This window comes from Vespula pensylvanica, chromosome 5 (genome assembly GCF_014466175.1).
Source record: "Vespula pensylvanica isolate Volc-1 chromosome 5, ASM1446617v1, whole genome shotgun sequence".
Taxonomy (NCBI): domain Eukaryota; kingdom Metazoa; phylum Arthropoda; class Insecta; order Hymenoptera; family Vespidae; genus Vespula; species Vespula pensylvanica.
Genome location: NC_057689.1, coordinates 32578 through 45257, shown reverse-complemented (window position 1 = coordinate 45257; position 12680 = coordinate 32578). Strand labels below are relative to the sequence as shown.

Below are 12680 nucleotides of genomic sequence, written 5' to 3'. Positions count from 1 at the left end.
CTTTTTTTAATGAAACGAATTAATTATAATTTGCAAATTAAATCAAAACCGTTGAATAGAAATTCTGAAAATCGCATCTAGGAAATCGTCGTGCTCATTGAAAAAGACATTTGGAAGGAGTCGGTTGTGATTTATAAATTGCCTTTGAATTCTCTCAAGACGCGAACGCTCGGCCGGAAACACGAAATTAGATATCTGTTTTACGTCGTCTCGGCATCAATGAACGGCTACGTCAGCGACCGTGACGGTGCGATGATGCTTTCTCACTATAATAGTAAATGCAAATTCTTGGGATACGTACGACTCCGAGTCGTCGTTATAAATGCGTAGGTACGTATCACGAACGATCAAAGTATCTAAATTTATCCGATGTTTACGTAGAAAGGAAGATTTTTCAATAAACCAATTTCCATTCCATGCTCGATTCGCCAAAGTTTCTTAACGTTCGCGATAAATTTCGTCGGTATTTTGAATTAATCGGCATTTCTAAAAGCCAAGCTCCTTGATATTTTCGATATCGAAGAGAGTAAATTATACGAAATTGAGTCTCGAAAATAATATGAAATAAAAAAGGGTGTATATCATATAGCGGTCTCGTTAAGCGACACGATTCGAGTTCAGAGTCCTTCGAGAGGTAAATGGCCCTTGCGCGTTCTTTCGTTCGCCTTGTCAGCGTGTACACGAAAAAAGCTCTCATCCCGAAGAATGCAATAAAACGAAATCCCTGTGAAACGAGTCGAAGCTAACCTAACGCAACGCACGAGATCAGAGGTCGACCACGTGCTAACTATAAATAATTCCCGAGTGCTACTTCGTTCAAAACACTGTGTGGTACGATGGAACGCTCGGTGGATTCGCTCGCGTGCTCTCTGTCTTTCTCTCTCTCCATCCATCTTCCCACCACGTCCATGCTCCTTTGCGGCACGAAGCTAAGTCTATCCTACCTCGATGAAGCAGCAGGTGTTTGCATAAACAAAGAGCACGTAATATGCATTGGGAAAATCTGAACCCTCGTCGTTAAATCGGAGAAAAGGTCGTTGAAAAAAAGCTTACGTCGAACTAAATAATGTCGATTATCCATTGGCTTAGAGGAAACGCGCATCCTTTCTTCAGCTCCGTTGACTGACGTAAAACGGAATGTAGTAATTAAGCGGATTTGCGTCTATGGAATGACGCAATTGTACCGAATTTCTCTCGTAAAATTAAACCCCCTCGCAAGTTGGATCGCTTTTCGTTGACGACGCAGTTACAACTATATATCGAGGAACGTTTTTACCGGAATTTAAAGCACGCGGATTTAGATCGTCTCTCAACGACCGAGAGATATAATAACTTGGTTTTATTTTTCAGTAACAATCTAGAGATACGGACGTGTGGATACTCGGGCGCGTTGAGTCGCGTTAATTAAAGTTAATATAAAACGTATAAATACCTCGAGTGTACAACCGCTAGAAAAATGAGAAGCGGACTCGACGAACTTTGTCGCGACGTTCCAAGTGAGGTAGTATAAATAAATAAAGATATACTACCTTTCGGTCGGAGACAAGGGCAACGTGTGGCGCCTCGTCAAGGCCACGATTAAAAAAAGTTGTCGAGTTTCGGTGAACGACTCGACGTCGTTTTTGTATCTAAGGATAATCGTCGCGAGATACTAACGTCGCTACGACCTCATATCTCGTCTATAAAAAGACTCATAATAAGACCATCTCGTTTCCTCTCGTTTCTCGTTAATATCGAAGAATTACCTTTCGCGGTGAAACAAGATTCGAGCTATCGTTTCCCATTTCCCGATGTTATCCTTCGGGCATCGTAGAAGCGTACCTCGCTAACGCACATAGATACGGAAAATGTGTGCGCGATCGGACGTTTCAATGGTCGTACGAAATTTGGCATAATTCATTCATGGCCCCCTCATAAATTTCCTGCTCGGACGAGTCATTGCGTGGAAAGCGTAGATGCGAGAATAAATTTGTGACGCGTCGGCGAACGATTTACGCGAGAGGACCGGCTTTTCCGTAAATCGACTAAAATATCCGGCTCGGTAGCCGGAGCCTTGGAAAAATGAAAAATGAAAAGTGAAAGACGAAAGATGAAAAATGAAAAATGAAAAATGAAAAATGGGAAATGAAATACGTGCGCGCGTGAAACGGCCTCGTCGATATTCTTCTCCTTTTCGTTTCGAGACCGAGCAGGTGTGGCTCGATCTCTTCGTCGCAGCGAATTTTGTCGCGATATTTTGTCGCGAGTTGTCCATCTTCGAAATCGTGGCGCAAGTTTTCTTTCTTAAAATAATATCGACGATACGTCAAAGAGGGCCGTCGCAGGATGCAAGAAGGCATAGAAATTTCGGAAGATTCATCGTAACTCGCAGGCGGACACGGAAATCTCTACTACGAATTATTTTCGTTCGGCGTTATTATTTCTGGCCGCGTGCGTCATGCTTTTGGATTCCAAGTTTACCAATCGTTGATCTTTCGAGTAACAAATTTTTCGGTATTCCCCCGCTTCGTCGATATTCCTTCCTTTTAAGAGTCAAACGAATAATCGAAATTAACCAAGCAAGTTTTACGAAACGAAAAGTTTTCGCTTGTTATTACAAGTAAATGAAATTATTTTCTCAGTCGTCCATTTTCAGATTTAAAAAATTATGTTCGTCGTTGGTTGTCACGATATAAGATACACCATCGGGCGAATAGAGTACGCGCGGAAGTAATTTTATAGATTTATCAAGTTTAGTAAAAACGAATCACGTTGCCGATCGTTCATCACGTCGACGCGACGGCACGTTTATCGATCCCGTAACCCGGCCACGTCGAATGCCCGTCCTATCCAATCTCACCCGCTATCGAGAGCAAAATATCACGGAAAAGAGACATTTTATTTGGGCGGTACACCTTATAAAATTCGATTCATAGGATAGGCATCGCGACGAGAGCGAAATAGTCCTCGAGAGCGAAAAATATCGATATCGTCGAAGGAGAATCGAACTTTGGACGGAGCGAAAAGGAAGGAAAAAACAAATTCAACGGGAAGAGTTAAAGAGTCAAAGTTTGACTCGTTCTTAGTCGATTGGTCGATATTTTCTGGTTACGTCTTAATGGGTACATAGGTACTTGGGTATGTGAATACATACACGTAGGTATATAGAACGAGCCCTATAATATAATGACCTGTCGCGGGACAGCGAGACCGCTGTTATGTATATTCATTCAATAATTGCTCGTCCGTTCGATGATTAATGAGGCATTTCACAAAGCCCCGTTTTAGACAAAACATAGCGTGGCGTAAGCGCGTGCTGGTAGCGCGAATGCACCACCACGGATCGATATATAGCGGGAACGTTAGGCGAGAAGAGTTCTTCTTTTTTTTTTCCTTATTTTACGAACGACGACGAACTAAAGTATCAGAGAACTCCGATACGTCGGTGCATCTATATGCGAGACTTTGTTGTGATTTAAACGACATCTGCGTGAAATTCAAGCTGACTCAACGAAATCGTTTGAAAGCGTGCTCGAGCGATTTAACGAAGCTTACTTTCGAACGAATGCGCAAGATCGTTGATCGGAACGGTTTCCGCAACGACTAATCATCGTTTTTCCTCTTCCCCTTTCTTTCATTTTCGCCCGTCCATATCGCGTCATCCTGTCTTTCGTGTCTTCGACGTATAAAGGAACGCTGTAAAAAGAGATTCGCGCCGATAAAAGGGAGCATACGAAAATGACGAAAGTCGCATGGAAAGAATAAGGGATGTTATTACGGATTATCGGGAGAATTCTCTTTTGCGAGCTATCTCGCGAATCGAGATTTATGAAACGAGATACGAGATACGCCACGAGGACCGAGAACAAGGAACGTCGATACGGAACGTACGATTTTAATTAAGCGCGATTTTAAATGGCGTACGCTTCGTTACGCGCGAAGCTATTTAAAATTTACAGCGACAAGAGTTACGAATTTCTCTTTGCTTGGAGTGTCACCTTATGTACGTATATACACGTACACGTACGTGTGCATATATACGTAAAGGGGGGGAGAGAGAGAGAGAGAGAGAGAAAGAGAGAAGATCGTCTACTGACCTCGGACGAATCGGAATCGTAGTCCATTCTCGTTCGTAGCGAATATCGAATGGAATTCGATGCTTCGACGCTTTTTCCTGTAATTTCCCAAAAATGAATGCACTCGTTCGATCGGACGGCCGAATTGGAGACTTCTTGGAAAATGATTTCGATAACGAGCTACTAACAACACCGAGCGAAGCAGCGAGCGATGACTTTGCAATGACGGTGTGCTTCTATTTTCGATTGGCTGCCTCGAACACGTGATTAGCGAGCTAGAGTAATTAATCGACTTAGAAAAATTCAGCATATATTTTAGAAGATGATATTTAGAAGAAATGTTTGCACTCGGTTTTCTTTTCCTGCGCAACCATTGATGTTGCATCGAATTGTCGTATATTGTAATTTTCTATACGTATGTACCTACGTATGTACGTTTTAAAACGTTTTAAAAGAAGACGCGAGTGATCTTTGGCTAATCTATTGCTCGAAAAAATTTCATAACTATATGTAGTAAATATGCGCGTCTTTCTATATCGTCGTATCGGACATAGAAAGAAAGGTTGAGTTTGAGCTTTATCATTCGAAGATATGGAAAAAAATATCGCAGAAGGGATCGAACGAAAATAAAAGCAAAAGAAGAAGAAGCGAGTTGAGCGCAGAAAGCACTCGATGTGAAAGCCCTCTCGTGGTATTGAAGAAAAGCTGCATGCTCGGCTCGATATTGCGAGATGAAAAGAGAAGGAGAGAAAAGAGGATAGCGAAGAAGGGGGGGAGAGAGAGAGAGAGAGAGAGAGAGAGAATAAAATAGACATGGTCGCTGGGCTTCCGTCGTTGGAAGCGCAAGCTCGAGGAAAGCTGACGCTTGCGCGAGCTTCGCTGTGTTTTGCCAGCCGCGTGAATAGAGGTCGTTGGTGTCGTGCCGCCTCTGTTCACCCCCGATATTTCTTCTCTCTCTCTCTCTCTCCTCCGTTCGTCGTGCTTTCACCCGCGACATATCACGGAACGGACGACGGAAAGTACGTGCGAAGTACATTCGTCAAATACTTCAGCCCTTTGTTCTTCGTATTCTTCTTCTTCTTCTTCTTCTTCTTCTTCTTCTTCTACTTCTTCTTGTTCTTCTTGTTCTTCTTCTTCTTCCTCTTCTTCTTCTTATTCATTTCCATTCACTCTGCTACAGCTGGTGAGTAATAAACGAATATCCTTTATCTACCTGCTTGAAAAACTCGCGACCACAAAACTCTTTCTTTCTCTACCGAATCGACTCGCTCTAGAATTGTCCTTACTGACAATGCGATTTCGCTTTTGAAATTTATTAGAGAAATAAAATATCGCGAAATGAGTCGCGAATATCATTTTTATCGGATCGATAGAAAAGATATCTAAGGATAACGAGTGCGGGATAGATAGATAGATAGAGAGAGAGAGAGAGAGAGAGAGAGGGAGAGAGAGAGGGAGAGAGAAAGAGAGAAAGGAAGAAAAAGACATGGCCGGTTTTCCGGCTCTTCGTAAAAAGAGATGCTACGACATATTGATTCGAGGCGCCGCGCGTCGCGACCTACGAATCCGCCCTTAAGTCTCTCTGTCTTTCTCTTTCTTTTTCTAATATCAACGAACAGCGCAACGCGAAAAATCTCTGAAACGCTAATAAGTTTTCACCGCGAACGGTGCAAAGTATAATCGCTTTTTCATCATCTTGGAGATTCTACTTTTTCATCTTTCTCTCATTGCATTTTCAACAAGAAAGTCTAGGATCGGCCATTACGCCGGGACGGCAATTTCCAAACGGCGCGACGTCCCTTTATGCTCCGTGGTTTTAACAGGAGGTAACGCTTTATTATCAATTGCAATAGGTTAAGGACGATCGATCGTTCTTATCTGTTATTTTAATGTACTTTCTTTTGCCCTCTTATCTCCGTTTCTTTGCTTCGACGCGCCTTAAAATTTGGTTTTACGCGGAATGGCGTAATTGTATTTCCCGACAAAGAGATTAGTAGATTACGCTCATAGACAAATGGATAGTTGGAAAAAACGGGGCTAATTACGATAGCGATCTCTCGATCCGGAAACAGACCGTGACGGTAAAACGCCGAAGGAGATTTACGAAGGAAGATTATTCAGTAAGGTTTCTCTCTGTCGCAGTGACAACGTAGAGAAACGTCGTTTCTTCGACGTGTTACTGTTAGAGACAAACACATAGGTGCATGGAAAGAGGGGGGGGGGGTAGAGAGAGAGAAAGAGAAGATAGGAATCGAGAAATGGCTGCTTTCGTCGAGCTGTAGTCTATAATTAGAAGAGGCCAGTGTACGAATATACATATACGCGAATTGCACTTGCACGTCGCGTAAAGTTGGCACAGCTCGATGCTCATGTTTTCGATTCCTCGATCTCTCCGAGATTTCCCTTAAAGAAGTGTAGAGAAGGAGAAGGATGGTTGCACGATGACGAAATATCTAATGGAATTTATATATCTTTCGCGCATTTAGTTTCGAAGAATATTCGATTCGTTAACTCGTACGTTCCAGAGATTCCTCCGATTTTCCTCTAGCCTCTTGAAACGAATCAATACCACCCACCTTCCTTTGCGATGCGTGAATGGGTGCCCCCTACCCATCCGCCTTCTACTCTTCTTTCCTAACAACACGGAAATTTTGACGTTCGTTTCGTTCTCCTCGAATCTCTCGTGTATTACATTCGCGCGCGCGCGCTCGTTCAATGTCTCGTTTTAAATATTTCATAACATAGTACATAACGTAGCGCATACGTATAAATATTTATCGCAAACCAAAAGTCCCGTCCGATCGATACCGCCAACGGGCGCTGCGAGTAACGCGTGTACTGCCAATTCGCCGATATAATCGTAATTTAATGTGAAAAGTGAGAATCGTAATGAAAACGAGATGCGGTCGACGTCGGATATTTTTCTCTTTTCAATGGATTTTGAGTGAACATTAAGTGGATGTATAAGAACGAGAAAAGTTGTATCGTGGCAAGGGATGGCTCCTAAGGAACAATGACTAAACGACAGGACGACGGATCGTCTACGGATTATCGGCCGTTGTTTAATTTCTAACTAATGAGAGATAAGAGTAACCAATCGATATACAGTGCACGCTTTTAACTTTCAAGTGTTACGCTTGAAACGACGTTTCGTTCGAGGATGAAGTTTCAACAAGTAGTACACGATGACATATAGTCAGCCATTCTTCTTTCGCTAACGTACGTTGACTCGAAGAAACGATATCACGTATCGTCGACAAAGTGATAACATCGAACGACGTAGAAGCAGACATTTTTTAAACGTACTCAATCTCTGTTAGTCTCGATACTCGACTCGAATGAGCATTTTCCGTAAACACGGCGATGGAGAGGCAGGGAGGGAGAAAGAACGCTTATAAACACGAAGGGGACGATACGGGGCGATACGGGGCAAGGGCTCGGGATCGTTCGTGCCGTTGCTTACAAAGTAACTGACGTGTACTGCGCATGCAACGAACTTTAACCCTTTATAGACCGACGCGACTCGTAAATAGGAACGACGTATGCTCCTTAATAACGCGTTCAGCTACGCTCCCTTACGAGATACGATCTTTTTAAACGGTCGGCTCGTTGGAACTCGTTATAACGAGGGAATCTCTTTCCGATATCTCCATTCTTTTTCCAGATCGCTAAAGGCTCGAGGAGATGGGCAAAGAAAAAATACATATTAACATCGTAGTGATCGGTCACGTAGATTCCGGAAAGTCAACGACAACGGGTCATCTGATCTACAAATGCGGTGGCATCGACAAGCGTACCATCGAAAAATTCGAGAAAGAGGCCCAAGAGATGGGTAAAGGCTCGTTCAAGTACGCCTGGGTTTTGGACAAGCTGAAAGCCGAGCGCGAGCGTGGTATCACCATCGACATCGCCCTTTGGAAATTCGAGACTGCCAAGTACTACGTGACGATCATCGATGCGCCTGGTCACCGTGATTTCATCAAGAACATGATCACCGGTACGAGTCAGGCCGATTGCGCGGTCCTTATCGTAGCCGCCGGTATCGGCGAGTTCGAGGCTGGAATTTCAAAGAACGGTCAGACGCGCGAACACGCCTTGCTCGCTTTCACTCTCGGCGTCAAGCAGCTGATCGTCGGCGTCAACAAAATGGACATGACCGATCCACCGTACTCGGAGAGTCGCTTCGAAGAAATCAAAAAGGAGGTGTCGTCTTACATCAAGAAGATCGGATACAACACGGCATCGGTCGCGTTCGTCCCGATTTCTGGCTGGCACGGTGACAACATGCTCGAGCCGTCACCGAAAACGATCTGGTACAAGGGTTGGAAAGTCGAACGTAAGGACGGCAACGCCGACGGCAAGACTCTGATCGAAGCACTCGACGCCATATTACCGCCATCCAGACCGACCGACAAGGCGCTTCGTCTGCCTCTTCAGGACGTCTACAAGATCGGTGGTATCGGCACCGTGCCCGTTGGTCGCGTCGAGACCGGCATCCTTAAACCAGGTGCGTTAAAACTCATTGTTCGTTCGATCACTCGACCGGCCTTTTTTCTTCTTTCGTATTCGCCCCGTTACCCTCCGTCGTGCTCCTCGAGGAGCGCTCCGTCGGGATGAGAAGGGAAAAGAAGGAAAAAACAGAAGAAACGAATAGAATAATGTTGTCTCGAATAATGCCGATATAATGTCAATTTTGCTGTGTCAGGTATGCTGGTGACCTTCGCTCCGGCTGCACTAACCACCGAAGTGAAATCCGTCGAGATGCATCACGAGGCCTTGACGGAGGCCCTACCAGGCGACAACGTTGGCTTCAACGTGAAGAACATCTCGGTGAAGGAGTTGAGGCGCGGCTACGTTGCCGGCGATTCGAAAAATCAGCCGCCTCGCGGCGCGGCCGACTTCACCGCTCAGGTCATCGTCCTGAATCATCCCGGACAGATCAGCAACGGTTACACGCCCGTCCTCGACTGTCACACCGCTCACATCGCCTGCAAGTTTGCCGAGATAAAGGAGAAATGCGACCGTCGTACCGGTAAAACCACCGAAGAGAATCCAAGAAGTATAAAGAGCGGGGACGCGGCCATCGTGATGTTGCAGCCGACCAAGCCGATGTGCGTCGAGGCTTTCCAAGAGTTCCCGCCTCTTGGTCGTTTCGCCGTCCGCGATATGCGTCAGACCGTGGCCGTGGGCGTGATCAAGGTACGATATACGCTAGACGTTTAGAGAAAGGATTCTATTTCATCTTGGTTTTTCTTTCTTTATTTTCTTCCTTTTTTTTTTTTTTTTTTTTTCAGAGCGTCACCTTCAAAGACACCCAGGGCAAGGTCACAAAGGCCGCGGAGAAAGCCCAGAAGAAAAAGTAACCATCAAGCTTCCTCGGAAGCTCCAAGTTCGCTGGTCTGTCCTCCGTGGTGGTCATCGATGCCACCGCCAGGGTCTATTACTCCAGCAAGGCGCAGTTCTCCACGGCTGCTCCGTTTGATCCTCACTCGATAAATACCAAAAGGGAAAAGATGTTGTGCTTACCCCCGTTACATTATCCAGTAGTATTGAATCCGCGAATTTATCCGAACCTGCACATACAATTTACCCATGCCCCGCGCACGCCCCACATATGCTAGGATTAATTGCGTTTTTACTTCATTATTACATCGACGATATGTGTCCATTTACAGGTAATTACTCGGTTTCCTTGGACTCTGTGTAGTTAGGTTTTTAAATTAATATATTAAAAGAAATACTCACTCACGGGATGCGTCGTTATCGGTCAAATTGCGGCCAACGATTCGGCGCTACGTACGAGGCAGCGTGGCTCGACGGTCGACCTCGACCTCGACCTCGAACGACGACGACGACCAGGACGATGACGACGACCAGGACAACGACGACGACAATGACAAAGACAAAAAGGAGGATCGTGCAACTTGGAGGAGAAGATAATTCGAGCTTTTCTTGTCTTTCCACGTCTTTTCTCACTCTATCCTCCGACAAACAAGCGCTTTTGCAAAGAAACAAGAAAGGATGATACTGCCGCGATAATGCAATTTGACTTTCGTTTACCGTTAACAGAAATTCATAACATCGCTTAGAGAGCCCACGCTGCCTCGCATCCCCGTACTTTTTAATCGATTAGTTTCGAAGAATTCGTTAAGGCTGATTTGTTCGAAGACTTGGTTGCCTCGCTGCAATTAATTTTACTACTTGTATAAGGATATCTATATAGTTGGTAGGATATTAGAACCGTGCTCCGTCATCTATTATCTCTCTCTCTCTCTCTCTCTCTCTCTCTCTCTCTCTCTCTCTCTCTCTACACACTTCTCTATACTTAACTCTCGTGATTCGCGGTTTGGCTCGACTTGAGTCGAAACAAGATCGACTAGACAATTTTCGATAGCGCGAGTCTCCTTGCGAAATCATCACAGTCGATATCGGTCGGTATTGTATTCCTTCACCGCTCCATCTTCTTCGTCATTCCCCATCTAATTCCATATCCTCATAGACGCGTTCTATGATTGTTTTGCCCCTTAGCCAGTATTATGTTGATGTAATAAAAAAAAATTTAATTGCATCTGGCAAATCGTCTTTTTTCTTACCACCGATAATTTCTTTTACGTGAATAGAAATGATATAGCAACAATATTATACTATAAGACATATAATATGTATCAAGATACTCGGTAGATCTATCAAAACGACGAACAGTCAGTTTACGGTAAATATAATTTATTGGCGATAAATTCTTTGATAAAGTTACAACTACAGACATTATATACAAATATATTTTATACAACAAATCGATCTAGCAAGAAATTCAGTATAATGCAGGTCTTTTTCAGTCTTTAGTTGCTGAGACCCGTTTCGTAAGACATCGAACAGACTCGATCTTTTCGCGATCGAACATGACACAAGTTATGCGCGGGTAAATGGCATTTTTATTCACATTTATTTAATTCATATAGTAATATTCATTTGATATTATACGTACGGGATTATGTAACTTGTAATGCACTAATCGGTATCCATATATCTATTTGTCGACCCCGACATTGTGTAGGCACTTTCGGACGAAATCATTTCGACTGTTCTATAAATTTTTATAAATAATTGACATCGGACTGATATTCGAGCCACTTTACACAAATGCAGTTTTTCAAATGATCTTAATAATTAATAATAATTAATGATCGCTACTTGAACGATCGCGATTTTTATTGGATTGAAGATAACGAAAGATGAAATATACGAAGCGCTCCTTGTTTCGCTCGATAATTTGTCGCGTCTTTCGTGCTGATACGTCGTTTAGTACGAAATAAAGAAGAGGGAAACATAAAAGATGCAGAGAGCGAAGGACGAACAATGTGAAGAATAAAGAATGATTAATAAAAGAGCGGTATAATACTGATTGGCAAATGTTAGCCTACGCGTTAGAAGCACTCGCCAACCAACTCGTTCGTGTTTCCCCACGGAGTACCGTCGTTAATTCTCTTTTCAAGATTCTTAAGATGGCTTTGTCGATGGAAGAAAAAAGATCGACGAAGGAAACAAAAATGTCTTTCAAAATGAAACATAAAAAAAGGGAGAAGAATAAATTTGACAAGACGAGAGGAAAGGCACACCGAAGCAAAAGTGCGATCCGAAAATTCTCTTCGTAATACTCGTAATTATTTCGTCTACCTCTAATCGCTTATTTTTTCGAACGATTATAAATGCTAAAGCAACCCACAGCATCGGTAAGTGAAAGAAAACTTCCTCTCGATATACTGCGCGTGGATGCGTAATGTGCTCGATAACTACTATTGATAATAATCGTTATAATAATAACAATAGTTGCAATAACAACAATAACAATAACAATAACAACAACAACAACAATAATAATAATAATCATCATCATCGTCGTCGTCGTCGTCATCATCATCATCATCATCGTCATCATTATTACCATCGTCATCGTAATCCTAATAATAGTAATAGTAACAGTAATAGCAACATTGATAATAAAGAGGACTCCATTCGTCGAAACCAATACACGTTATGTATGTCTTCGAAGTTAAAAATATGCTTTTCTCTCAAATAAATAACTTTTTTCTCCATGTACATGGTAAAATGCAATACTTTTGTGCAATACTACTATCCACCAAGACCGATCTATCTATCAAATTGAACGAAACTAAGTTTATTAGTCGCGAAATGTGCGAATTTTTCCGCTTAAAAAAGGTTCTTTCTGCGCCCATAAATGGAGTCCTGTCACACATATCATGCATGTACATATCGTACTCGACAATATATATATATATATATATGTAGTAGGTACGTGATATCGGATTTAATATTGTGCCTTAAAATTGTCGTCATGCTACGTTCTTCCGCGTACATTTTGGACAGTTCTCGCAAATACGAATAAGTGGTCGAAATATTCGCCGAATGCAGGAAAAAATGTAGGACGCTTCGCAAATACTCCGGAATGTTTCTAATGGACGATATTTATCGAGCGAATTGTTCGTGTTGAGAAAAGGCGCCAATGCGCATCTAGTCGTGCGGGTAGTACATGGATATCTCTGGGTACATAGGCAGCGCTCAGCTCGCTCTCTCCCTCTCCCTCCCTCTCTCTCTCTCTCTCTCTCT

The 12680-nt window shown here is 43.2% G+C and overlaps 1 protein-coding gene across 4 annotated transcripts; it reads left to right on the top strand.

The window, feature by feature from the left end:
- Nucleotides 1-4941: 4941 nt before the first annotated feature.
- Nucleotides 4942-10623, top strand: LOC122629179 (elongation factor 1-alpha). Of its 4 annotated transcripts, none has more exons than XM_043812304.1 (5): nucleotides 5108-5238; nucleotides 5799-5881; nucleotides 7720-8562; nucleotides 8761-9254; nucleotides 9350-10623. In XM_043812304.1, the coding sequence occupies exons 3-5, from the start codon at nucleotides 7740-7742 to the stop codon at nucleotides 9416-9418; spliced, it is 1386 nt and encodes a 461-aa protein (XP_043668239.1). In that variant the 5' UTR covers nucleotides 5108-5238; nucleotides 5799-5881; nucleotides 7720-7739; the 3' UTR covers nucleotides 9419-10623. The 4 variants fall into 4 exon arrangements, with proteins under 4 accessions (XP_043668240.1, XP_043668238.1, XP_043668239.1 ...); XM_043812302.1 differs by lacking the exon at nucleotides 5108-5238 and adding an exon at nucleotides 5475-5702; XM_043812305.1 differs by lacking the exons at nucleotides 5108-5238; nucleotides 5799-5881 and adding an exon at nucleotides 4942-5074.
- Nucleotides 10624-12680: the final 2057 nt, after the last annotated feature.